At 36.5% G+C, this 26,503-nt stretch overlaps 1 protein-coding gene across 4 annotated transcripts; it reads right to left on the bottom strand.

Annotated features, from left to right (window-relative positions):
• Positions 1 to 1,716: 1,716 nt before the first annotated feature.
• On the bottom strand, positions 1,717 to 24,844 carry AKAIN1 (A-kinase anchor inhibitor 1). Of its 4 annotated transcripts, XM_039382212.1 has the most exons (3): positions 21,001 to 21,275; positions 16,733 to 16,840; positions 1,717 to 5,232 (listed from the first exon to the last, which is right to left on the bottom strand). In XM_039382212.1, the coding sequence occupies exons 2-3, from the start codon at positions 16,767 to 16,769 to the stop codon at positions 5,045 to 5,047; spliced, it is 225 nt and encodes a 74-aa protein (XP_039238146.1). In that variant the 5' UTR covers positions 16,770 to 16,840; positions 21,001 to 21,275; the 3' UTR covers positions 1,717 to 5,044. The 4 variants fall into 4 exon arrangements, with proteins under 4 accessions (XP_039238146.1, XP_027601281.1, XP_027601541.1 ...); XM_027745480.2 differs by lacking the exons at positions 16,733 to 16,840; positions 21,001 to 21,275 and adding an exon at positions 24,751 to 24,844; XM_027745740.2 differs by lacking the exon at positions 16,733 to 16,840 and having other exon boundaries at positions 21,001 to 21,271.
• Positions 24,845 to 26,503: the final 1,659 nt, after the last annotated feature.

Raw genomic sequence — 26,503 nt, 5'->3', positions numbered from 1 at the left:
GACAGGGTCTAAACATTCTGAGATGCATGTGCAAACAGAAGAGCAGCTCTTTGCTCCATAGGGCAGGAGCAAATATGTCACCTTGCTAAAAGACACAATTCAAAGTTTTCCATAGACACAAGGAGGTAGCACTTAAGTCTTCAGAACAATACAGTAGTGCTCATTTTCCACCTCATATAACAAAGCAAGCAATTACAGTCTTCACTAGCTGGTATTTCTAAATGGAGTTCAACTCTCAGAGCACTCATGGAATATTTTCCTTAAAGCTACCAGGAGTGCCTTACTCTAACATTTTAGAATCAGCTCAGTTCAGCTTTGAATAGCTGGGTTCAGTTTCCATCTTTCATAAGAGTTAATTGTCTCTCTTTCTGTACAAGTTCTACACTGAGTTACTGTCACAGCATGTGTGAATGATTCATGATGATTTGCCCACATGGCCTCTGGCCTCCTGCTAGAGGCAATTGAGGGAAAAAACCCTCACAAAACCCCCACCACAACTACAGCACTCCCCCCCCAAACTTCCTTCTCTTTAGAACATCATTTATTGTTGTTACTCACCTTTAGTAAAAGGAAAGACAAAAGCCATACCACAATGTAATGTGTAACACCACAGGGGTTCTAATCAAACCCAAACTAAACACGAACTATTGTTGTTTTAGTGTTAAAACTAGCAAGCTCATATAATAAAATCCAAGTAGCAAGTCACTGGAGGAAAAGTTATTAGAAAAGAAAAGCTGATTATGTTAATTAAAGGAAAAAATCTGCTTTGCAGACAAGAACAGCTTAGAAGCAAATAGATTTAAAATATGTATCTATTTCTTGGTGTTCCCTGGAGCACTCAAACACTAGTATGCAAGTATGTGTGCTCATGCATTAAGTCTTAAGGATTAAAGAATTGCTGGGTAAGTTGACTAAATCCAGGGAAGATTCAGTGGTCTTCAAAAATAAAATCCCATGTGTGTCCACAACGTTTTGTGAATAAAGCTCTGGAAGCAGAGAATAGAGACCTTATTTCTACTGGTTTTGACACAGCAGTATACACACAAATTAAAAACCTATTAGGCCTCAGATACCCCCTTTGTTCTGGAAAACCCAAAATAGCAAAAAAGATTCTGCCAGAGCAGAAGGCTCCAAAAGCCTGTGAAGAGAAACCCCATCCATTAGAAACTAAGCTGCTACTCACTCCTTACTGAGTGTCAGGTAAAGAAGATATTTACCAACAACTCAAGTTTTCTCCTCACTCCCACAAACTCTTTTAACAACTCGATACCTGTGTTGCAGAAACCCATTGAGAGAAATTAGGTTATGTCAAGAGTCAGGTTTTCATTAATTTAATTTCTTTTCAGACCTGAGTGGATAACCAAGAGACTTAGGGTGAATCCCACATACTTTCAGGAATTTATTGCACTTTCTCTTATCCTTCCCCTTAATTGAAATTAAACTGTTTTCAGAAAAGCCTTCAGTAATGACACATTAATCCCTGCATTTGATATTAACACCCATTTAAAGAAAAACTGCAGTGTATTTCATGGTAGTAATATTGAGAACAGTTACCTAGCAATTTTACTTACCATTGTAGACATACTACATTCTGAAACATTTAAAAAATGTGAACAAAAAACAAAATAATCAGACACAACATGAGTAGAGACAGTAATATTTTTAGGTGGTTGTTTGCTATTGAATAAATATTCAAGAATTTTCAACTCTTAAATATAATATTATCACAAAATGCTTTTATTTTTCTGAAATGATAAAATTAATATGGCTGTTTCCAAGTCACAGTTGTTGGTTTTATTTATTTTAGAGCAAGGAATTTCCAATGTAACCACACAGAACCAAAAACCAAAACCAAACCACCAATGTACAGTGGCATTTAGTAATCTCTTACAACATTCTGCTATGACCATGCGAATTTCCATTTAAGCATTGCTGTTTGATTACCCTTACAAAGAATAGCACAAGTATGGTAATAAAATTCGGATAATCAAACTGACTGAAAACATAGCAAGTGTAGTGCAGGATTGCCACAGACACATGACTGTTCTGTTCTTTTGGAGTTGTGATAAATACAATTTCACATAGTTGTACAACCCTCTACTTACCACTGTAAGTGCTAAAATGTGGTGAGTTTGTTTTAAATACCTATAGATACCATTTTGATTGTCTTGTACTTCTAAGATATGAATTACTGTGCTGAATAATGCATTCATTACTACAAATCTCATGAGCACAGTTTGCTTCATGAGACTTGTCTAGTGAATCTGAAAACTGCTTCCCCTCTTCTGACAGGAAAAACCAGAGACATGTAAAGTATTAAGAGTTTCTTTAGGTGTTCTTTTTTATTTGTAGAAAGACCTACATCACATCTGTAATAATTTCTAAAGTCTTGTATTTTCTTCAGAAAATACAATCTGTGAGTGAAGATAATACCAAAAAATACCCGCTTTCATCATGTAGTAAGCATATAATGAACCAAGGGTAAAGTTTACTTTTGTGCAGTTTTCTCTCATGTAGTACAAACCTCAGTTGCATATCCTGGATGTAAGTGGTGTGCGGAACATCTGTTGTCAACAGGAAATACTAAATGCATGCTCTAACTTAGGGATGTATACTCTAGATTGGAGACACATCATTTGGCTCTCAGGGAAAACTACACTACTTAAGATGCAGTATTTGTTTGTCTGCAATAGGAGACTACAGAAAACTTCCTCAAGGCTTTGCTAGGCTTCCCACCATTTTTAGTTTTCCAAGATATTAGACTTCTGATGGCATCGGTACTCTGACAGTGGTGGACATGACTGTTAAATGGTTGAGTAATAGTGTGTCTGAAAGGACTAGGACAGTAAAGAGATATTATATAACAGTATAGTGGGAGGAGCGGGACCAGGAGTGGAATAGGGTCATATAAAGCAGTGGCAAAAGCCTGGACTCACTGGCTTTTGAAATTATTCTTTCTCTAAAATGATTAATTAAAAAAAACATGACATACAAACAAGTTTTAAAATTATATGAAGATTATTAACATAATTACCAGGAATACAAAAAAAAAACCCAACACAAACACATTTCAAATTTATAGTGACAAAAAACATTAAAGGAGTAGAATATTTTCAAAGAAATTGATATGTTCAATATCTCTCCTTCCTGCAGCATTGTAGGTGAGTCCATGGCAAACACTGTTTTGCACCACGGAGTCTCTCCAAAAGGTTTGCTCTCTCTCATCCACTGGACTTGCCTGCTCATCAGACTCAGAATTAAACCTTTACTCATGATCAGTTTTCTTAGGCTCTCAGAAAGCAAAGATGCAAAGAGTGCTTAGAAAAGAGTTACCTCCCAACCAAAGGTGAACTGACGAAAAAGCCAATGGTAAAACAATTACTATTAAAACAAAACCACACATGCCTCAAGACCCAATCACTTTCACCTTTCAGTTTGCTTGGCTAAAAACATTCACGCAGTGTCTACAGAACTGAACCATCTGTGTACTTGGAATCCGAGTCAGTTTTCATTATTAGATGATTTGGAACAACTTTAATCATATTGAATTCTTCTTTTAATTTTTAAGTGAAAGAAGATTGAGCTAAATTATTATCTTGTATGAGTCAGTGCTGTTAAGTTAAAAAAAAAAAAGAAAGAAACCAAGTAAATTTAAAAACTTAATATTACAGTATGTGGCTATTAATGGCTAAGCCTCTGGCCATGATGAATCCAAAATTGTTTAACACAAGCAACAGGACACAGTAATAGCCAATTGCTTAACCCACAACCGCTTTGAGAACCACCTAGCTGAGTAGAAAAATAGTTCACAGTTTTGCAGAACATCTGCTTCTCTCTATTTCTAGGTGCATTACTACAGGAATTCAGTTGAAGCAGAGCTACAAGCCATTTCTAGAATTAAATACACAGTTATTAATTTCAGACGTATAATAGCGCAATCATCATTACAGAAAGGGAGCATAAAAGTGAAGGGAACATTTTTTTAATTTGTCTTTTCTGAAACATCATGGATTTCTTCAGCTATATAGAGCACTTAAAGGGTAAGCTCTGTATTACCAGCTTAATGCAATGCTATTTAAGGTGAATCTATGTTACAATTGCAAATATATAAAGTCACTTTACGCACAGCAGGTGAGAAATATCTACCATGACAGAATTCAGACACAGTATATTTTCATCCTTCAAGATATTAATAAATTCAACCCCTTTTTTAAGACACTCCAGTCTTGTAAATCAAGCCCCAGAAAAGCTGCAAAACTGAAGAATATATTGGTGAACTCCTTATCATTGCATCAGTTTTATCTTCTTTCAATATCAAGAAAATTAAAAGGAATAGTTGAGGCACAAGTGATTTTTATGCAGAAGTATAGAAGTATTTCAAATAAGTAGACTAAAACTTCAGTACTTATTTTAACTTTCTTAAAAAAAGACAGAGATCATAGGTATATGATCACAGTAATAGATCACAGTTACTGCAGTCTTACTGGATTGCTCTTTTTTTTTCTAAGATGAAAAAAGAAATTGGCTCACAGAACTTGCCAAATCCACTTTATACTCCATTTCACATAGCTCATGTCTAATCAAAGCAAAGTACAAACCCGTGCTTCAAGGGAGTCTGAAATCATTCTGCTATACTTGACAGTAAACTATTTCTTCGGTAAAGACAACTTCAGTGAACCCATTCGCTCAAAGAAGAGTCCATCCAGCTGAACTGACATAAATGTTGCACGCAGAACTTAACATGAAAGTGCTCTGACAACAAGCTTTTGAGAATAAGTTCATATCATAAGAGTTTGTGCTTGAAACTACTTTTATAACTATGGTTATTGTTTCTGTTAAGAGGCACTGCATAAGTATGGAGTTATTCATCTAATGCACTTAATATTTCTCAGCTGAGGACTATTGCAGTTTTACCCTATGTCTAGGTGTGATAATACTTTGGTTTGCTTTACAACAGTAGCATTGCACTGGCAATACAGCTGATACTAAAGAGAAGGCTGAAAACTCTGCAGACTGGAGGACTGAAAAAACCCAATCTGCTCCCTTACTTCTTTTCATGCTTCTTGGTTAGTTTTCCTCTTTCTAGCTGGAGGCTTGTACTGTTTGTTCGCTTCTCCTTTTGCTGGCTCTCCTGGGAAACTTGCTGCACTGCTCGGAGGATAGCAGTCTGCACAATCTGCTTGCTGGCGTTCTGCAGCTTAACTTCATCTTGCTCCGTCCCTGGCTTCTCACCTGCCAAAGCCAAACAAGAAAGAAAAGGAACTAAGAACTTGGGACTACTCTGTGAAAACATGAAGGACAGAAAAAGGGAAGAGTAACAATACTCAACAAAACAACCAAACCACAGAGTACCTGGGGACAGTTTATTACATAAGAAACCTGCCAATACAGAAGACAAATTAGGGTAGAAAGCGCCTCTGTGTGGTCAGTGCTACAGGACTGAATGAAGGGGGAGTCTGAGTCATACAGCTGAGTTACCCACACCCCAGCTCTGGGGACAGCTGCGACTTCACAGCTGAAAAAAGCACAGATACATTTTGCAGTAAGACAGGAAATGAGGGTTTTCTCATCCAGCTGTTAATCACATCCTTTTTGACTTGAGCTGTGTTTCTGGACAGGGAATTGGATTTCAATTTGCAAGCCTGACATGTACTACACCACCATACAGAAAAAAATCTGTTTCATTAACATTTCTGTTTACTATTACTTCTGATTAAAAGCCCTCATCCATCAAATTCTAACTGACTTCAACGTACAAAATTTTGTTAAGTGCAGTTTATTAATCCTTAGCTAGGTTTTCAAAGATATGTGCACAACATTAAAAAAAGCTCGGATTGCTATACGTAAAACAGAAAACACTTTCTATAGCAACCTGACAAATACATATTTCTTATGTGAAACTTCCTTGTTTTGCCAGAAAGTTTAATCTGGAGAACAAAAAAGTAATGTAGTGTGACTACTGACATTTGGTAATGAAGAAGAATAGTTTATGTTTAAAGGTTTCTCTTTAAAAGTGTTTTGATTCCTAACACAAATGACAATTCAGACAATAAAAAGTGCTCCATAACATTCAAAGTTATCTTGATTAAAAAATATATATTCTGAATTAAGGTGATTTACACCTATTGGCATTTAGGAACTCAGTTGCCAATTGAAATTCTTAGCCTAGGTGCTTATTTACATCACTAGATTTAATTTTAAAGGTTTTGAAGACACTGATCTCAGTTCTTTCTTAAATGACTGATATGCTCAAGCATTTAATTAAATAGTATTTGTATTTTACTGTCTTTTTTAATGACATGTATTAAGAATTACATCCTGAGAGAAATCAAACAGAGCGAATTAAAGGTCAGTTGCTTTTATGAGAGGTCCATATCTGGAACCGTGATAAATTCCCAATGTTCTTTCAGGATAAAAAGACAGAAGCAGGATAAAGATAGAAACAAATGGAGAATCACTAGTTTCCTTAAGGAATACACTATTAAGATGTGATATGCTTGAGGTCCTGCACCTGGGTCAAGGCAATGCGCGATATCAATGCAGACAATGAATGGGTGGTGAATTTATTATGAGCAGCTTTCTGAAGAAGGACGTCGAGATAGCCGTAGACAAAATAGTGGAAATGAGATGGCCATGTCTGCTTGCAGCCCAGAAAGCCAGTTCTATGATGGTCTATATAAAAGAAGAGTGGTCAGCAGGGCAAGGGAGGTGATTCTACCCCTCTACTCTGCTCCCGTGAGATTCTGGAGTAGTCAAGGTCTGGGGTCCTCAGCACTGTAAAGACATGGACCTGTTGGAACATGCCCAGAGGAGGGCCATGAAGATGATCAGAGGGCTTAGATGACTGTCCTATGAAGGCAAGCTGTGAAAGTTGGGGTTGCTCAGCATGGAGAAGACAAGACTCCGGAGAGACCTTATTATGGCCTTTCAATACATAAAAGGGACTTACAAGAAAACTGGAGATTTTTTACCAGGGCAAGTAAAAGGTCTGAAAGGACAAGGAGCAATGGTTTTAAACTAAGAAGGTAAATTTACACTGAACGTAAAGAAGAAATTTTTTATGATAAGAATGATGAGACACTGGGAACAGCCTTCCCAGAGCTGTTGTGGATGCCCCATCCCTGAAAACATTCAAGATGCGGTTGGACACAGCTTTGAGCAACCTGATGTAATAAAAGATGTCCCCACCCATGGCAGAAGGGTTGGACTAGATGATCTTTGAAAGTTCTTTCTGACCCAAACTGTTCTGCGAGCCCAAAACAATGAGCTGCAAAACAATCAAAGCTTACTCAATGAGAAAGGAATAATTCATTATCTCCCACCTCTCTCTAAAAACAAATACTTATTTTTATCATGTTCATATTATACATGTTTTGCTTAAAAGCAAAATAAAAATGTTGTTTAATTCTATTGAAACTGAATAATTAAAAAGAAATCCTGCAACTGTATTGTGATGACAAAGTTTGTCTAGAATTAAGAGGTTAAAAATGTGAAAACTTAGAAAATATGCTTTAAAGTGGAAAAGCTGACTGAAAGGAATCACTTGAATTCTTGGTACTATCAGCTTCCCTGATTCAGTTTTCCCCACTCCTTAGCACTTGAAACAGTGTTTTTTTGAATAAAATTCAATGTTACTTAACAGTAAAGTATAGATACTTCTTTATTACTCAAATATGAACTCAATTTTATTACACAATTGTAAGGTGATAAAAATTAATTAGTCTTCTTGCAGAGTTGATCAGTCAACTCGCTGATGTTCAGAAGATAATATATTAACAAAAGCATAGATAAACATGAAATTCTAAATACAGATGAGTATGTTGTAATGGTCTATGATATTATGTGTAAAGTGAAAAATTTGCCAACCCCTAAAGCCATAAACCCCCAGAATTTATTGCTGAAAAGATACTGTCATTAAGTACATTGCTGTTGAAAATGACTCAGTTTTCTTTCCTTAGGGATGATTTGGTCCTTGCCACTTAATATCTGCAAAATCTGAATTTTAAATATTTTTACATGAGGAAGGTCATTCACAGCAACACCCAGCTGAAAAAAGGATAGTTTTCCAGTGAATTTCTATCTTTTTCAGTTGTTTATTTTGGAGTAAAACCCATCTGAAAGCACCACTCAGATAAGTGAGATGTAGTTTTCATCTGCTCAGCTTTAGATTAGCAACTTACTAGGTGATTCTTTTATTTGCTGAGATAACCAAGAACAGAGAATCTAAAACCCCTGGACTACTTCTGCCCTGCCTCTGAGGGCTTAGATATGCACAGAAAGGAAATAAGGCAGCTCAAACAAATTTAATTTATATTTGTGTAACTTTTAGATAATAACAGCTAACTGGCTTTGGACATGGAGAGAGCCAAAGCTGTTGGAGTGGGGGTGATGTGACCAATGAGACCAGCTTCTGCTGACCATCTAAATTAGAAAGCAAGTGCAAATAATAGTTATTTTTGAGGGGGATACCTGGTGCTGTGTAGAGGTCCAAGACTATTATGTGCAGAAGCTGGACTGCCAACCAGAATCCAGACATGTTAAGCAGCTCCCCTGGGTGTGTGTTATTAATTACAGCTGGCCCATCTGGACATGATGTTGGGAAAATGGTTCTATATTACCCTACTTGAGCAGGAGTTGGACAAGATGACCTCCAGAGGTCCCTTCCCACCATAAACCCCAATTTTTCCACTTCTTGAAGGAGTAAACAGCCGTGTCTTGAAGAGCATTCCCACTACATTCTCTTCTTCCAATTACTCATTTCAAGGAAATCACTTAGCTAGCTGTTTCTGAGAAGCTCATTTATTTATTGATATGCTGGACCTACTCTGAGGAAGAAGAAAGGAATTGACTAAGGAAAGCAGAGATGATTCATGCAAGAATCCCAAAGAGGTTGAGCTGGAACATATCTACCTTCACCTTGCTGAAATACAGGCTGCTGTGGACACCAAAGCAGAAATTTGACTGCCTATAGAATTAATCAGGCATTTTAAGAACTGTGTCTTTTCAATCAGGTGAAACAGACATCACTCCTGCTGTCCAAGTATTTGGTGTTTTGGTAATCAAAATAAGAGTTATTGGGGTGATAACATACAATTAATTTTTATCTATATTTTTTTTTAAATTTGAAGAATAACTAGTTAAGTTAAAATTCTATGACAAATAGGTCACTTGAAGTAACTGCTGGGGAAAATTTGAAGGACATCAGAAGCAGCATTCTGTCTACTAGTTATCCTTGTGTAAAGACTACTTTTTTTTCTATTGATGTCAGAAATTCTTTTCTACTTACTCTTTATCTTTAGATGCTCACCTGACATACAGGAACCCAGCACCTCAATTCTGTAAATAGAGAACTGAAATATCCAGGTTAAGTGATGTTAAATGCAAAGCAGTAATTTATCATTAACACCTGACAAAGTATCTTTAACATATTTTTATTACCTTATCTTTCACTTGGTAAATTTTGTGCCAACTAACACGGAGATGAAAATTAACTTTCAAACTCTGGTCTGGTTCTGCAATCTAAAGTTTAGTTTGAGGGATCCAAAAAAACCTCAAAATCTTGGACTGGCTGCAGGAATCAGTCACATATTCCACTTCCAGCTAAAACTAATCCCATAGATCAGTGCCTTGAAATTCCCTTAGCTTGCCTGAGGATGTTCCCCAAAAAGGAAAACATGCTAGCAGTTTGGAAAAAGAATAAAAGTATTTGAAGTAAATTCCAAGTACTCATTTCAATTAATAGAACTAATATTAGTTTAAGTTACAAAAATATCTAGTGTGTGAGAATTTACATGCTCTGCGATGTTTCTAGACTATGGAATACCCAAGAAAGGTATACATAGAAAAAAAATAGGTACAGAGAAAAAACATTTGGCAGAACTTCACTCTGGTTGCACATGAGCCTTTTCTCATTTATACAGTTCACTTTCTTCAAAGCATCCCAAGTCATTTTCTTTCCAGCCCACAATCAAAGTACACTTTCTGTTGATATCCCCTGTGGCTTTTCCCTTTCAGCTTGCTACAAATTTATTATGCCTTATAAACACTCCTACTAAATAACACTCAACAACAGGTAATTTGTTTGAATCAGCATCTAAGTTCTCTACTGTATCTCGTCATAGGATTGTTTGGAATATTATCATGAAACTAAACTACCACAGGCATGACCTTGCAAAGATGCAAGTTCATCCCAGATCCAGTAATGCTGGCAATAAACTGTGGGGTGCACAATAGGTGATCTAGAAGGAAACAGAAGCAACATTTCTGACATGCAAAGAGAGCAGGAACTAAATGGTGAATGAGCTGTGGTAGAAAGAAACTTTCCACTCTTGGAGAACATGGAATAGAAATAATTTATCCCATACTTTCTGAGAAGACATTGGTTATGCATGAGCATGCATGACCATGAATGTACATTCAGTCTCAGGAAACTTCTACTGTCCCTCAATTATCCCTTTTGCTTCTTCGCCTGTATGAGGTTACTAATTTTCCAAGGAGAAAAATAATGTCTTTAATTTTAATTCACCTTTCCTCAAAGTTTGTGACATTTATGCAGCTCATCATGTCTTCCTGAAGGTTACATTTCATTCTGTCTTGAGGAACAATACAAACATTGCATTTGAAGAGAGCAGCTTAGCTTATGTGACAGGTTCCATAGCCCTTGAAGGGGGCATAGCCCTTGAATCTCAAGGGCTATGCATCAGAGGTCAGAAGTTTATGTTCTGCTTCACAGGAATAACCACTGCAGTTTAATTCCAGCAAATGAATACCACTAATGTCAGTCTTCTGGAAATGAGAATTTTTTGTTCGTGTAAACAGCTTTGAGCTTAACCACATCTAAAACTAAGAATAAAAATCACATTCCTCTAAGCAAACTTCTGATCAGTTTAGAACTCAGAAATAACCAAAATGTTTTCCCCGTTAGCTACAATTTTAATTTATGCAGGAATCTTGAAGCTGAAAGAGCCAAGAAGTAAATATTTTTTCTTCATTTTTACATGAGATTATGCAGGTATAGCCTTTAACCGGAAAATTGACTATTAGTTTTATCAATATATTGCTTTGGATTGCAATATTTAACCATTATATTATTTTCCGCAGCTCTGCAACATTAGAATTAATTTTTTTCCATTATTAATAAAAATTAATAATAATTCAACATAAATGCTGATCTCTGGAAAATCCATTTTAATTCTATTGAAAATTACTACTGTAATTTTTATAATCCAACTGAGAGTACTGATGAATTTTTAAAGGAAATGACAGTATAAGTAAACAAGACCATGATGATTAGAATTCATCAAATGGTCCAGTGTGGATGAATGTGAGCTGTATTTATGGAAAAAAGTTGCATGTTATCACCTAAATTGTTTTTATAAGCTCTACATATTTAAAAACTTTCAGAACCAGGCAAGTTTATAATAACATAATATACATGTGTATGTTGCAATAATTAACACTAACATTCTTTGCATCAATATTGATATTCTTCTACAAGAAACCAAGTTAATTTCTTTAACTTCCCTGTGGCATTAGGCAGTAACATATCTCCATCTTGTTGACCACAGCACAGAAGTTCCAGGTGAGCCTCTTCTGGTGAATATTTTGTAATCTGTGAATTAAGATGGTTAAAAAAATCTCCTTCTTTGTTTTGCTTTAGAGGTTGGAGCTAGAACTTCAGTACAAAACGCCTAATTTGAAGAAGAGATATAAAGTATGAGGCTACACAGCATCCATAATCAGGAAATGTTGATGAGTCAGTTTAATTATATCCAGAATGAATGAACACGGCAATCAGCCAGGGCTGAAGGCTTTCCAACACATGTGCACAAACCAACTTTATGCATGAGAGCCATTGAGCTGTTCACAGGATTAGAGACCCAATTTGTCTCAATGTTAGTAATGATGCCAGTTCAGAGACCTCATGAAATGATCCTACAAGGAAGTTGTAAATTTAATATTTTAAAAAAATAAATAATAAATGCATTCTTAACTGCATTAGAGTTAATTGTGTCCAGTACCATTTCTCATGCTCTGAAATGCAGCCTGGTGAGGTCCTGACTAATAGTTGTCAAGTATTGGAAAGCATTACTCAGTTACTGCAATTCCTTGAGGAAGAAGGGAGGACACTGAACATATCAGAACAGCTAAAAGTGTTTTAATGTAGGATCATTGAGTTTTTCCAATACCCTAATCACTCTGTGCAGGGGATTGTAACACTCACTTTCACTAGAAAATTCATGGTTAGGTTCAGTTTTATTTTTTGCCCTAACATCACTCCCTAATTCCTGCTGCAAAACAAGTATGGAAGAAGAACTTCCCCCAAGAAGGGGGCCAGCACAGACTACTTTTTTCTTCAAAATAAAATATAAGAGCAGAAATACAGATAAACTGTTGCAAAGGACATAATAATATCTCCAGAGTAATACTTTACTGTATCTTTTTATCCAGCCACTACCTATATCTCAGTTGAGTTTCTGTAATTATTTTCCCCACTGAATTTTTCAGTTTCTTAAAAGAAGAAAATATCAGGAAACCTCTTTGGTTTGTTATATGGAAATTGTCTTTTTGGAGACTCCAGCAATTTATTTCATACTATTTGAAATATGTCAGCCAAAATGAAGCTTCCAAAGTTGTTTTTTCTTAGAGCTTGAGATCTATAGATACATTATCTATTCCTAAGCATTTTTTCAACATATTTTAGTAAGGTTTCTTGCCATAAATTAATAATATTAACTAAAACCAGATTAAACACTTCAATCCATATATTTTCTTCACACATAGCAATAAATTCACTCCTTAAGGACTGTGTCTTTTCAGCTTTGAGACTGAATGTAGTTCAAAGAGTTGGTCACAGACAATTCCGCCACACCCAAACACATAAATGTGATACTTAGATTTTGACCCCAGAAGGAAAATTTCTCATTCCAATACTGTAAACTAACAATAATTTATCAGAGCTTTTAGCTCCTAGGCTAGAGTTCAGTGTATCAAAAATAAGATACTTCCTAAAGAACATCTAGGACCAGCTAATTCAAAGTTTATGAAAAATTTATATTCTCTCCATCTGTACAATTTTCCTATTTCTTTAGGGAATCCATTTCAAATATTGAAATAAGAAACCTCTTATTTTCTTCCATGGAGGGAGATTCTTCCATGGAGGGAGAGGTCCAGTGGCACAGAAACAGGTGACCTATAACAGAATTTTAGAGTAGTTTGGGTCAGAAGTGACTTTAAGGATCCAAACTCCCTGCCAAGGAGCATCCACAACTTCTCTGGAAAACCTCTTCTAGTGCCTCTCCATCCTCACAGTGAAGAATTTCTTTGTAATGTCTAATCTAAGTCTCCCCTCTTTCAGTTTAAAACTGTTCCTCCTAGTCTTATCACTATCTGTCCACATAAAAAGTCACTCTCCTTTTTTTTATAAGTTCCATTTATGGACTGGAAAACTCCACGAAGTCTTCTCCAGGCTGAACAACACAAACTCTATCAGCCTGTCTTCCCAGGAAAGGTATTTCAGTCCTCTGATCATCTTTGCTGCCCTTCTCTGCTATAACAGGTGCATGCCCTTCTTTTGCAGAGGACTCCAGCACTGGATGCAGCACTCCAGGTGGGCTCTCAGCAGAGCAGAGTAGAGAGGGAGAATCCCCTCCCTTGATCTGCTGGTCACACACTGCTGGCTCATGTCCAGCCTTTCATCCCAGCACCACCAAGTCCTTCTCGGCAAGGCTGCTCTCCCAGCTCTTCTCCCAGTCCATGCTTATGTCTGGGATTGCCCTGACCTGCAGGTGCAGGACCTTGCACTTGGACTTGCTGAATTTCATGAGGTTCTTGTGGGTCTACCTCTCAAGTTTGCCCAGATCCCCCTGGATGGCATTCCATCCTTCTGTTGTGCCAACTGCACTGCTCAGCTTCATGCCATCTGTAAAGTTGCAGAGGGTGCACTCGATCCCGCTGTCTGTGTCATTGTTGAAGGTACTGAAGAGCACCGATCCCAAGACAGAGCCCTGAGGGACACCACTCATGATCTAACTCTCTCTGCCTTCTATTTTCTACTGTTCAGGTGCTCAGAAATTCCTACACAAAGAAAGAAAACATTAAGAACGGAAAGCTAAATAACATTTATGTAGGTCTTCTGAATCTGTACCGAAAAGTTCATTGGTGGACTTCCACAAACCCCCTCTGAAATACTTAGCTTTTGTGTTAGAAGACTTTTGTATCCAACACTGCATAGCATAAGTAAAGGGGAAGTTTTCAATGGAGGCGTATTCCACTGCTAAAGGTTTATTTTGCTAGTGGTTGTATTCATATTTCTGCAATCTTTTGTGAGTTTTGGTCTTAAAGATGTATGTACAGGTTAATTAAAATTTCCTATATCTGAACCTGATTTTTTTAAAGAAGAAAATTGTGAAGAGTTTATGTAACCTGTCAAAAGCCAGCAAACCAGTGAAAACAACCTGTTACATTTTAGATGTGTTTCAGTTTATACCAGATTACTCAGAATAAGAAATTGTCTAGCTAAACCTCAGCTGATACAGAGCTCTTCTCTAGCTTTAAAAAAAAAAAAAAAAGAACAAACAAACAAAACCCCCCCTACAATCCACAACAAAAACCCTAGGAAAAAAACCTAAATTTGCAACTTTCCTGCTTATTTTGGAATTTGACTGGAGTACCAAAGCTGTTAACATGGCTATTAGCAATTGAGGCTGAGATTTTATATATTTTTATATATATATATATATGTATGCATATACACAAAGTCACAAGAGAAAGTGAATTAAAGATTATATAAACCTAAAAGGCACCTTGAAAGAGTAAAACCTTTTATTTTTTTCTTTCATAGCTGTAATCTTGACAGAATCTGTCCTTACAACAGGCTCTTTTCCACCATTGCAACTAATTCTCTGTCTTCCCAGAGAAATATTTCCTGCTCTATTAAGGAACTATTACCTCAAGATAAAATGCAATGTCAGTCTGCGGGTATTTAATAGAAGTAGTAATGGACATGCAACCCCTCCATACTGATAAACTGTGAATAGATTCATTGCCCAAAGACTGAAAATACAGTGTCATTGTATCAAATATGCATACTACAAAGTGAAGCAAATGCAAGTAATTCACAGGAGATTATATTTGCCTTACCATTAGAGAAACAGCTGAGTAGTACATGGCTCAATTTACTTCTTCAGGCAGAAAATTTCAAATTCTCTTGAAGAAGGAAGACAGTATCTTCTGATAACACTACTACAGGCATTTACAGGAGCAGACAACAGCAGCACAGAGCTCACCTGCCCTGATTTCCCTGGCAAGGCATTCTAAAGGAACCTGAAACATTTTATGACTCTTTAGGTCAGCCTTTAATTGCTGCTGACATCAGGAAAGACTCTTCTCCAATTGACATTCACTGAAATTCAGTAGGACCTTTCAAGTTATTATGTAAAGAACACAATACAAATGGGTAACTAGTAGTCAGAAAATTTCAGAAAGCCTATAAAGAAATTATAAATACATTACTTGCAAATAATTTTTTCTTAACCTAGTATTTGTAAACTTAATAGAATGGATTACGTCCTTAATAAAACATTTAATAGAAAAGATTGAAGGTATAGGAATAAATCTACCTTTCACTGTATTTTACAGTAAGTGCATTTATTTCCATTATCATGATAAAGCTTATAAGACTGGAATCTTATTATTTATGTCTATTACAAGTACAAGAGAACAATTCATCTAGAAGAATAATGACTTGGAGGGATAAACTTTAGAGGTCAGTGTAACTCGTTCCTTTTCTGCATTGACTGTTTGACTTTCCTGCTCAGTAAACAGTGCCAATAAGGATGTTAATAATGACTGTATCACTTATTACCACCATCCCCCAACTATGAACAACTCCTTCAATATAGGCCACTACCCTGCCACTGTGAAACCAGAATTCTTCTCACTGCTAACCTGAATAGGATTCAACCCAGTGATATGGAAGTGAAAGGTGCCAGCCTCAGTTGTTTAAGCCTTCTGTTCTGTTAAAAATAATTTTAAAAAGTACATTCTGTGTCAGTTTTTAAGACTACATTCATTCATACTTTAAGGAAAGATTGCACCTAGAACTGTTGACTATTTTTTAAGCTTGATAATTTCACCACATTTCTGAATATCTATGAACAAACTTTCTTTCACTTCACTAATGAGATCTGCTAGTGGAGTTTCACAGCAGGGGGAAGATCAATGTGTCATTGGGGAGAGGGCAGCATAAGTAACAACTTTTCCTCAGCAAAAAAGAATAAGAAATTTCCTCTTATATGATTTCTTCCTACCAGGTGGCAAACACTTCAAACTACTGCTGAGAACTCTTAGCTGTAAATGCATTTAGATACTTTTGGTCAGCAACAGGTCCTACACTCACTACCAGCCATCACAAATTCTGGACAAGAAAAACATATGAGACTGCCTGAGCCCCTGCAAATAGTCTCGTCTGTAGCTTCTGATTCATGTCCATCACATGACCTTTGTCAGCAGGAAGCTAATGAGTAAGAATCCCACATATAAATACTCTTCTGTCTTCTTAGGGATTTTTTTTGTGGGGGCTACAGAAATCAGAGCAGTACCAGAACATAGCAAAGCAGTTAATGGGGACAAGGACTGCGTCCTGCCTTGTTCTCATGGATAAAAGACACTTCATTAATGGACATAATACCACACTCCACACAAACACCGGAGATATCCCATAACAGGTTACCTTCAAAAAAACTCGTTATTGGTAGCAATTTTTGCATTCATTAACATGTCCCTCCATACCATCTTGATCTGGGCATTTTGGACAGGGATCTCCATAGCACCTGTAATTCTATAATCAAAAAAAGAAAAAGTCTATCAAGAAATTTCATGTCTTCACTTTCCACAGTACAACAGGTTGCTGCTATCCCAGTTTTTCCATCAGAGGAGATAAGGACTATTGAGACCAGTAAGCACATCTGTTTCAGTGTGCAGCTGCGACGTCTTCAATTGCAGTTTAATGAGATTCCTAAAATGTTTGGTACAGGATACGCTTCTGATCTTGTGTCATTATGCAAGTCTGCTATACTGCTCCTAGCTTAAAAGTGTTAAGAACAGCTGTGCTGCTGAAAAGCTAGTTGAAAAGCTACTGGTGTTGCTGCTGCCTGAAAAAGGCGCTGAGCATTGAATATTCTGACTTCTCTAATGTCTATCTTTAAACTTTGTATTCACACTTTTTTCTTTTTTACATAAAAATATTGATACAAAAATTAGTTCTATCTCACTCTCCTTCTTTTTAGATTGCAGGATCATAAGTAAAGCACATGAGTTTCTAGTCAATGAGAAAATGCCAGGTAAAAGAAATTCTTCAAATTACACTGATAAATAACAAGATTCACCTAAAAGTTGAAATCTCACAATTCAGAGCAGGTACAAGCTTAAAGGAAGGGAGTATTCTGAACTGAAACAAGCTGTCAGTGTAAATGTTCCAATCTTTCTTGAAGTATTCAGATCAAAACTGACTCCTTTCCAGGATACATTATTTAGCCGAAAAACCCCAAACCTATTCAACCAAATACAGCTTTGTACTAGATGAAAGAGTGATGGCCTGCAATGATGAGATTTTATAATTTGGTTATTTTATTTATGGTTTCACAGAATAAGAGAAGAGTAAAATTCTCAAAATAGACTAAAATAATCACTGAAATTATACTCTGGTGAGATCTGCTTAGAAAACCCATTAGGTAGCTCAGATGTCCTTAACAGGTTTCTAACTTTATTCCCAAGTTAATTTTAAAAATGCAGGCCATGGCTGTGCTATATCAGTACACACACATAAGGGCAAAGGCCTAAGACATAAGCGTTTGAGCGACTCGTGCAAAATGGCATCAGAGAAAATCACTGGAGCATGAAAAACACCTTTGTACTGTGCTTGTTCAGGCAAATGGGAAGTAAAGAGTATTATTTTTATGTTTGCACTGAAAAAAGACATCTTAAGGTTGATAATAAGCATGGAATATGCCCAAGGTAATTTTTGGAAGAGTAACTAAAGTTTGCAAATTAGTTTGATTAGTAACATTTAAAATTATTGTTAAATTTGATAAATGCCAATATTGGAAGATCACACCTTTGTAACCTAATTATGTGCTATCAGAAGAAAGCTTGCTGCATTCTGTAATTTTTGCTAGCACTTTAGAACAAATAACTGTTTTAATACCTCTTAATTTCCTACCTCACAAGGACAGATATTTAATCTTTGGAATTATTTAGAGTTATCAATATTTTATAGGCTAATTTGGCATCGATTTTTTTTTTTTTTAAATTCTGGAATACACTATCCTCTAAACAAAATCTATCTCCTAAGAAAACCTGCCAATTCAACAGTGATGACTTCTCTTTGCTTTTTGATCCAACATAAAACCTTGAAATTTCATGCTTCTCTACTGCAGTGCCCTACATAATTCCATCCTTAAATCCAACAACAAGTAACATATTTTTGTCTACTTCTCAGGCTGCCTAAGGCAGTTCAGTTTAGGAAAGGTAAAGAAGTTAAACCTCGCAATATGTAGCTTGTGCACATTTCCACCACATGGATCATACCCCATTGTAAGGGCAGCACAACATGTGAATCCTCTAGAAAAAAATGAATGCCCAAACATCTAAGAATTTGGACTGCATTTCCTATACATCAGCATAACATTAGTCAAATAGAAGAAAACTGTAATGAAACCCTGCTCACATTAAACCAAGTAAGGAAAAATGTATTTTCTTTTATTTCTTTTTCTGGAACAGACTTAATTCTAAGTGGGAATGAAGAAAGATCACATATGAAGAAAACGTTTTTACATACCAGCAAATAGCAATACACTGTCACAAATGACCCAGAAAGTCCAATTTTGAACATGGAATACTGCCCTTTTTGTCTATCTAGCTCAGTAATTCCAGGCTTTGGGGGGGATTGTTTATTCGTTTATTTTGGGGAATTTATTGTGGTTTTTTTTCAACACAGTAGCTATAAGATTTCAGGAGTTGAAGATTAACAGGAAAGTATCTATTCAAGTAAATAGTCAGTTGGCTCCACCTTTTTAAAAGTCTATTGAAACCTGGTAAGTCTCCTCTTGGTTGTTGTTTTGTTTTCTTCTTTCCACCTCCATTCTGGAAGTATGTTTATCATTCTGACCCCAAACGTTTATCGTTTGATAAATCTTCTGCTTCCTCTCCCCTCACACCCCAACAAATAAATGGACTTTTGCTTCCTCTCCTCTCGCATCTCAACAAATAAATGGAACAGAAAATGAGGTCGTTCATCAGAGTGAGATAAAATCAGAAAGTTGACTCAAGAAATGAAACTCAGTTTCTAAGTAAATTTACAATATTCTTACGTTACATGGCCTTAAGAACTGTGAAGATGCTAAGGATGTATAAAGTTCTGATTATTTTTATTTTTTTTTTAATATCTGGAGAAGAAATAATGCCAGGTCAGGGTTGATTTGCAGCGGGAAAAAAAAGCAATAAAAAAAATCGGAATTTACTCAGGTTTGCTCTGTCTGAATATAAGAGATTGCTTTATCATCTCTTTTACAAACTCCTACCGAGTTGCCCTATGTATTTTATGGCAACATTTGCAAGGAAACCATGGGCTTTTCTTTGAGTAAAAGCAAACTGAAGAAGAATGACTATACAAAACCAATTTGGACAGATTTTTTTTCTGTCTATGGATTACAGTTGTGAAAATAATAATTCATGCAGTTATTAATGACATTTGGGGTTTGTTCTCTGTCAGTCTTTGGGGGGGAGGGAAGCACATTTTCATTATTTTAGAGGTAATCTCTTCCTGCAGTATTCTGGTCCCACAGTGCACTTCAAGAACGTGTACAGTTAATGGTGACAGTCTGACAGATAAAAGGAGTTCAGAAAAGAGCCACTAATACTGAAAGGTGTATTACAAAAAGCAGTGGCTGGTTCTATTAATATAAATCACTTGGTCCCAGTTTCAGAACACGATGTAAGTGAATGAATCAAATTAGACAGCAACCGGGCAGTTAAAGAGACAAAATGAACTTCAGATTGTTGAAAAGATACAGTATTTTTTCCAAAAACTTAGACTCTATCAAGCTAGCAAAGTTAATCCCAAGATAATTTATTTTAATGAAGGTTCTTTCCCCTTCACAGACTGGATATAGGACTTCAAAGAAGACAAAACTTCAGTTAGCTTTGCAAAAAAAAAGGTTTTAATAGTTATTCATTATCAAATTGCAGCTTTTACCTTCCCTTTTCTATTGACCCACTATTTTACTGACAGTTATACACCTTTAAACAAGTTATTTTCAAGTCATTTCACTACACATTTATATCCTGGAGCTACCAGGCCTCTCATTCCTTTCTGAATAACAAACTGCCTACTTCAAAGCAGAATGTATGAAATTCAATGCAGATTCTCTGTAGTTTCCCTTCTTCTATGTGTTAGCTGATATATACTGTGCAGCAGAGATTCTGCACCCTTATAGAGTGAGGTCTCCCATTAGACATGCACTCCTTCTGAAATCTTCAATTCTGTTCCAGTAAAAATTGGACCGAACAAACTTTCTGTTCTCTTCCATTCAAATATTTTTTGGGGGGACAGGGGGAAATTGAAATTTGTAAAATATCTCCATGAGTTTCACAGATTGTCTCATCTGCAGTCACCAGTGTGGATGCTGAGGGGGACTCACTCTCCAGTCAGTCCAAGGCCACGTCCCCCTTCCTGACCGTTTTGTACAGTCTGACAAGCAGTCCTCTGCACACTTGTATAGGAGGCTCCTCTCTCTGATGGGAACCACAGGGATGACCCTCATAACCTCCGGCTCCACAGCCAAACACATCCTAAGCTAAGCCACCTTCTTTGAACCTACCTGCCTCTGCCTGCTGGTAGCTCTGGCTCACCCACCACCCCCTCCCCGCATCAGTTCTCCGGCACGGCCGGGCCCTTCCCGCTGGCTTCCCCAGTTGGGATCGGGAAGCGGCTGTCCTTACCTGGAGCGAACACCATGGTACCGCCCGGGCGGCGCGGCTCAGCACCTCGGACAGCTCCCGGCCCTGCGGGGGCTCAGCACCACGGACAGCGCCCGTCCCCGCCGGGCTCAGCACCACGGACAGCGCCCGGCCCCGCACGGCGGCGGAGGCGGCTGCGGGCCGCGGTCCCTCCCTCCACAATGCGGCGGGGCGGGGAGGGGGCCGGGGCGCCCGCACGGACACACACACACACACACACACACACACTCTCACACACTCTCCCAGGGAACCATCACTGCCACAACTCGTTGCCCTGCAGTGGCAGCAGGGGGAAGGGCAAAGAGGAGAAAAGCAATAGCGACGTGCCCAGCAGGGAGCCCGGCTAATTGCTCCTAATTACCTCGCGGCAAACAGCCCCGCTGCCTGACATTTTGGGGTACACTGCTCTCACCACAACCTAACAGCCCTGGTAACGGGCTGCAGCGACACTGTACTTTGTCACAGTATTTTACTTTCCAAAGGTTCAAATGCTGAGGAATTTATACTCTGATTTCACAGGCCCCTTAACCCAGCTGTACCCAACAGCAGCACTTTAAGAGGGAACATGAATGTTTTCACATATAAAATATGACATCAGGGTCAAACAGTAAAGAAAGTAATGAATAAGTAATAAAATAGAGAAGCTGAGGCCAAACAGCAGGAGAAGACAATTTAAAATTTCCCACCAACTTTTATGGTTCACATTTAATTTGCTTTTGTTTGTAAAACCCATGCTTAGATTTCCTGTGGACCCTGAACTTCTATAGAAGTAAGATGAACAACAGCCAAATGGGACACAATTTAGAAAAACTAACTCTCCTGTTTAAGCCTTCCATGAAAGAGGAATTTTGAAAAACTGATTTGCACTGATTACCAGTGCAAATTAGAGAAAGTAGATTTGAAAAAAAAATGTTTGCATGAATGTTTGCATGTAAATTTTTCCAATATGCAATACATTTTTCCAACCACATTTTCATAACCTAGAGGTCATTTCATAACCCACAAACTTATTTCATTCTTTTTCACAGTCAAGTATTTTACACACATAGAATTCTCCAATTAAACCTGGAGAGGTTTAAGTCTCAAAATAAGGCCTTATTCTTAAAACACAGATACAGAAAAGCACTAGCCTGTTTAAATAATATTGCCTATTTACTTCAACAAGAACTCAAGAAAGGTATCACTGTCAAAGTCAAACTAATTATCTGATGACAATTTTTTCTTTTCTTTTTCTTTTTTTTTTTTTAACTGTATAACATAATTTCTCCTTGGAAATGCCTTTCAGATTTACCTTCACTTATCATTTCTAGTATCTGATTTCTGGATATTCCTTTAATTGCTCTTAACAATTTCAGCTTCTTTATTGCCATTTGTTTCTCTCTCCTGTCCTGTATTTCAGGGACTTAATTTCACTTCTCTCAGAGCGCAACCGAATTAAAAATATAAACATATCTCCAGTTGCTCAGAAATGGTGTTCCCTCTATGATTATTACTTCAAAATTCTCCATTCTAACCTTTTTTCATCTATTATTCTTATTCACCTAAAGTCTGGGAACTAATAGGGTACCTAAGAACTCAATTAGAACAATTTCTAGTACAAGTATCCCACATGAAATACAGACAAGACTGCAGTCAGCATTATTTAGCATTGTTAAGAGAAAGGTGAAGGATATCCTGTAATCTTTAGAAAATCAGAACTGATAAACAATTTGGAAAGGCCGTAAGAAAATTTACACTAGTATTTTTATGATGTATCAGTTATGTGGTCCCTAATGCTTGATTTGTGGATCTCCATTGCTCAATGGAGAGTCATCCATCATGAAAAAGAGATGCTAAGCCACTTCTCCCAAAAGAAAAATCTATTGGATATATTTCTATTACATATACCCTCAAAAGAAGTTATATGGATGTCTACAAGGGATTGGGTTTTGAGGTAGTGGAGCACCTTGTTAAAAGATTTTCAAAACATTTTGGGGAAAGAATACAGTTCATTAATGATAATGTTCAACACACTTCTTTCTTTGACTGCTCTCTGTGTTTACCCTAACAAATAGTTCAAACTAGGCACATTTTATTTTAGAGTTTTCAGTTTTCTTGCTCAAATTAAAGGCTACCAGCAAGTAATGTTTTCTCACACAGAAAATAAATGTTATCAAGAAGCATTTTGGGCTTCTCTTTGTCACGTAATTAATTTTCAGTTTCAGATTTGGTCACAAGTCCAAATGAACACAAAATCACTGAAATAACTGCACATGACAGAGCTCTATAGTGAACTGTCACCTCAAAAAATGTGCAGTTAATGCAGTAAAGCCACCAAAACAAAGACTGAACTAATAGTTATTTTTCATTCAACTTCTGATCAATGGAAAACATTGTCAGGTATTCCTGGTAATAAAAAAAAAATAAAAAAAAAACCAAAAAAACCCACAAACAACAACAACAAAACAAAACAAAAACCCAAAAACAAACAAACAAACAAACAACTTGAGAATGAAGCACAGTGGTAAAAATTACATTATATCTTAAAAATATATGTAAAGATGTACCATCAACTGGTATGAAATAGAAAACACAAAAGCACTTACAAAAAATCTGTACATATTTTTATCAGTTAAAATTATACAGTCCCTCTGTAACATCTACATTCTTACTGTTCGAGTGAGGAATTACTAATTTCTGTATAACACTAGGACATCTAAAAATTCTTTAGTATGTATCTTCAAAAACTTTTGAAGAAGTCTTGACTTACTTATAGGGTACTTTTTTTAAGAAATGTAATGCTTTTTTAAAAAGTTAACTAACATTTTGAGACAGTTATAAAAATCAAGTTGACTGATGTCACTTTAAATCATCTGTTGCTATTCATAATTCCATGGTTTTACATCTGAATTAAACCCTGAAAACAATTATTTGGTCGCATAGAATCAGAAGCTTAGTAAATATGTATTAAGGAGGTATTTTTACCTGATATTCAAAGTTTCAATGTTTTGTTAACAAGTACACACAGCTAATATTTTTCAGGTAAGATTTTAAACTCTTTTCTGAAAGAATCATTCAGAAGTAATTACTTAAATATGAGAACAATTTATAATAAAATGTTTTCTAAAGCAATAAACAAGGTTTCATATGTCTACATCAGATGCTAGTATTATATTTTGTAAAAAGCTTTCTTCTCAACTTTGAGAATTAATTATCTCTCTATTACATTAGAGTTTGGTTTTGGTTTTGTTTTGTTTTTTTTTTTAAATTTCCTTCCACATCTAAACTTTAATAGTCAAATCTAGTTTTTTGGGAGGGAAGACTAATACAATTAGGAAATTGCTTTAACTACTTGATGCCTTTTGCTAAACTGACTACTATCATAGTGGTCTTCAAAAACTTATTACAGTCACTGACTGTCTTATAGTTAAACTTAACAACAAAAATCTTTACTAGCTGAGGTGCAATACACTGCATCTGAAAATTCAAGGAAATTGTTCAGAGGAAATTGTGACTGTCAGCAAGAAATATCTAAATATTAGATGAATATTTGAAGTGTCAAATGGCAATTTGTATACTAGGGGTCATACTATTCAGGGTCCTAGATTTAGACACCTAACTTCTAATACCTCTCTGATTATTATACCTCTAACAGAGAGATGTAGTGAATAAACAGAGGAGGTAGAAAAGCAAAAGAAGAAGGGGCACAAGTGCAAATCTCCTGAAAAACTAATTAAACGAAAAGCCAGTTACCTTTCTGTGAGTGCTCCAGAAGAATAATGATGCACAGATTTCCAGCAGCTAAAGACATGACACCTTGAAAGCCAGAAGCAAGAACATGCAACATTTCTCAAGACGGGAAAAAGTGAATACCATTGAAGATAAATGTGGCCACCACAGTTTCAATTCATCAGTCTATTAATCTTTCTTAATTAATCTGATAAACTGCACAGTAGTCCAGGGCTGAGGTTTACAAATATGAATAAATTTTAGACAGAGTCTAGGAGAAATAGCTGTACAGTTTTAGGGTGGGTTTTGGGTTTTTGTTTGTTTCTTTGTTTTGTTTATTGCAGGGTTTTTTAAGTAGCACAAAGATGAGCCCACCACAGGACTTCCACAGTCTGTAAGTAGATCCCAAAAGCCCCACTTCCATTAGCTGGTTTTATTGCCACCCTCTCATCTGAATGCCTCACACCCATGAATGGTTATCTTCCAACAGTCCCATAAGTAAATTGGTATCTTTCTCTTTAAGGTGGAAGTCAAAATTAGAGAAGCTGAACCCAAAGCAAAAGCCAATCAACCAGAAATAAGGACCTAGATAAATTCAGGAGGTTTAAATAAAAGATTGACGGACTCACCTAAAACATCACTGCACATACAACTGTGCAGTAGAATCAAAGCAATCGTTGCTCCCACCTGCCACACCTCTGCAAGTTGCCAGTCCCTTCACCGAGACAGATGAATGAATCACAGTCCAAAATTCAGAGGCTTTCCATTACACAGGAATTCTTTTATACAGCAAGGAATTCAGTTCAGTCAAGTCCTCGGCTAATGACTCCAGATCTAGCAGAGACACTGTGAAACATAGGCAGAGACTTTAAAGAACCTCACACACAACCACTGTCTCCTGACATGGACCAGGCCATACCATTCTGCACCACACTGAAGACACATAGGATGGGTTGGGAATCTGTCACAAATGAAACTCTCACCTTCAAACCTTTTCTGTTACTACCAGCGTGACATTTGTTACACTAAAAATGAGAGGCTTTTACGTGTCTTTCTCTCTTCTATAAAAACTGTTTTAAGACTCTGATCATGCCACGGCTTATTGGTGTGTGTAATTTGACATGAATCATAAAATTTGGCATTTGCTCAAGTCTTCAAAGAACCTAAAAGGAGACAATTAAAGAAGCATTTAGGACCCATGGCCAAACAGCCTGCCAATGAACTAAGGAGAGGAATGAATGAAGAAACTTCCTAACTCATAAAAAATGCTATTAGAGTCCTCAATAAATCAGTTATACATTTTGACAAATGTAAACAACCTAAATATTAAACCACATGCTTAATTTAATGTTGAGAGAACAAACGTATGTAAAATGTAAATACCGAAATCATAATTTTAATATGGTACTAAACAGTTTAAATTCAAGAACTGAGAACGGGAAATTGTACTGAATTACAGCAATATGAAATACAAACACTAAATACACAACTTGTCCTATAGAGTCAAAGGAATGGGGATTTCGTCACGCATGGCTAAAAATTAAAAAATGTGGCCAAATAAGATAAATATATGAATTTTAAATTGAGTTTGAAAACATCAACTTTGATACAAAAGAAAGCATTTAAAACAGTAGAGTATCAAAACTTTAAATTAGGTTAGCAAGATTCACAGAGCATAATGCATGTCCAATTGAAAAGTATCTATAATAGGACATCCCTATTCTAGCAGAATTTATCACATCCATCGAATCAGGGTTACTGTCTGACTGCATTTAAT

The sequence above is a fragment of the Pipra filicauda genome, unplaced genomic scaffold (assembly GCF_003945595.2).
Source record: "Pipra filicauda isolate LSUMZ 115617 unplaced genomic scaffold, ASM394559v2 scaffold260_size1094732_pilon, whole genome shotgun sequence".
Classification (NCBI taxonomy): domain Eukaryota; kingdom Metazoa; phylum Chordata; class Aves; order Passeriformes; family Pipridae; genus Pipra; species Pipra filicauda.
The sequence above is the reverse complement of the archived record's forward strand: the minus strand, read 5'-3'. Positions and strand labels throughout refer to the sequence as shown.

Excerpts from the sequence above, each read along its gene's own strand:
- AKAIN1 (XM_027745480.2), bottom strand. The coding sequence starts at position 24,844 with ATGTTGCATGTTCTTGCTTCTGGCTTTCAAGGTGTCATGTCTTTAGCT. Across the intron at positions 5,233-24,750 it reads TCTGGAGCACTCACAGAAAG|GTGAGAAGCCAGGGACGGAG; the intron begins GTAACTGGCTTT and ends TGGCTTTGGCAG.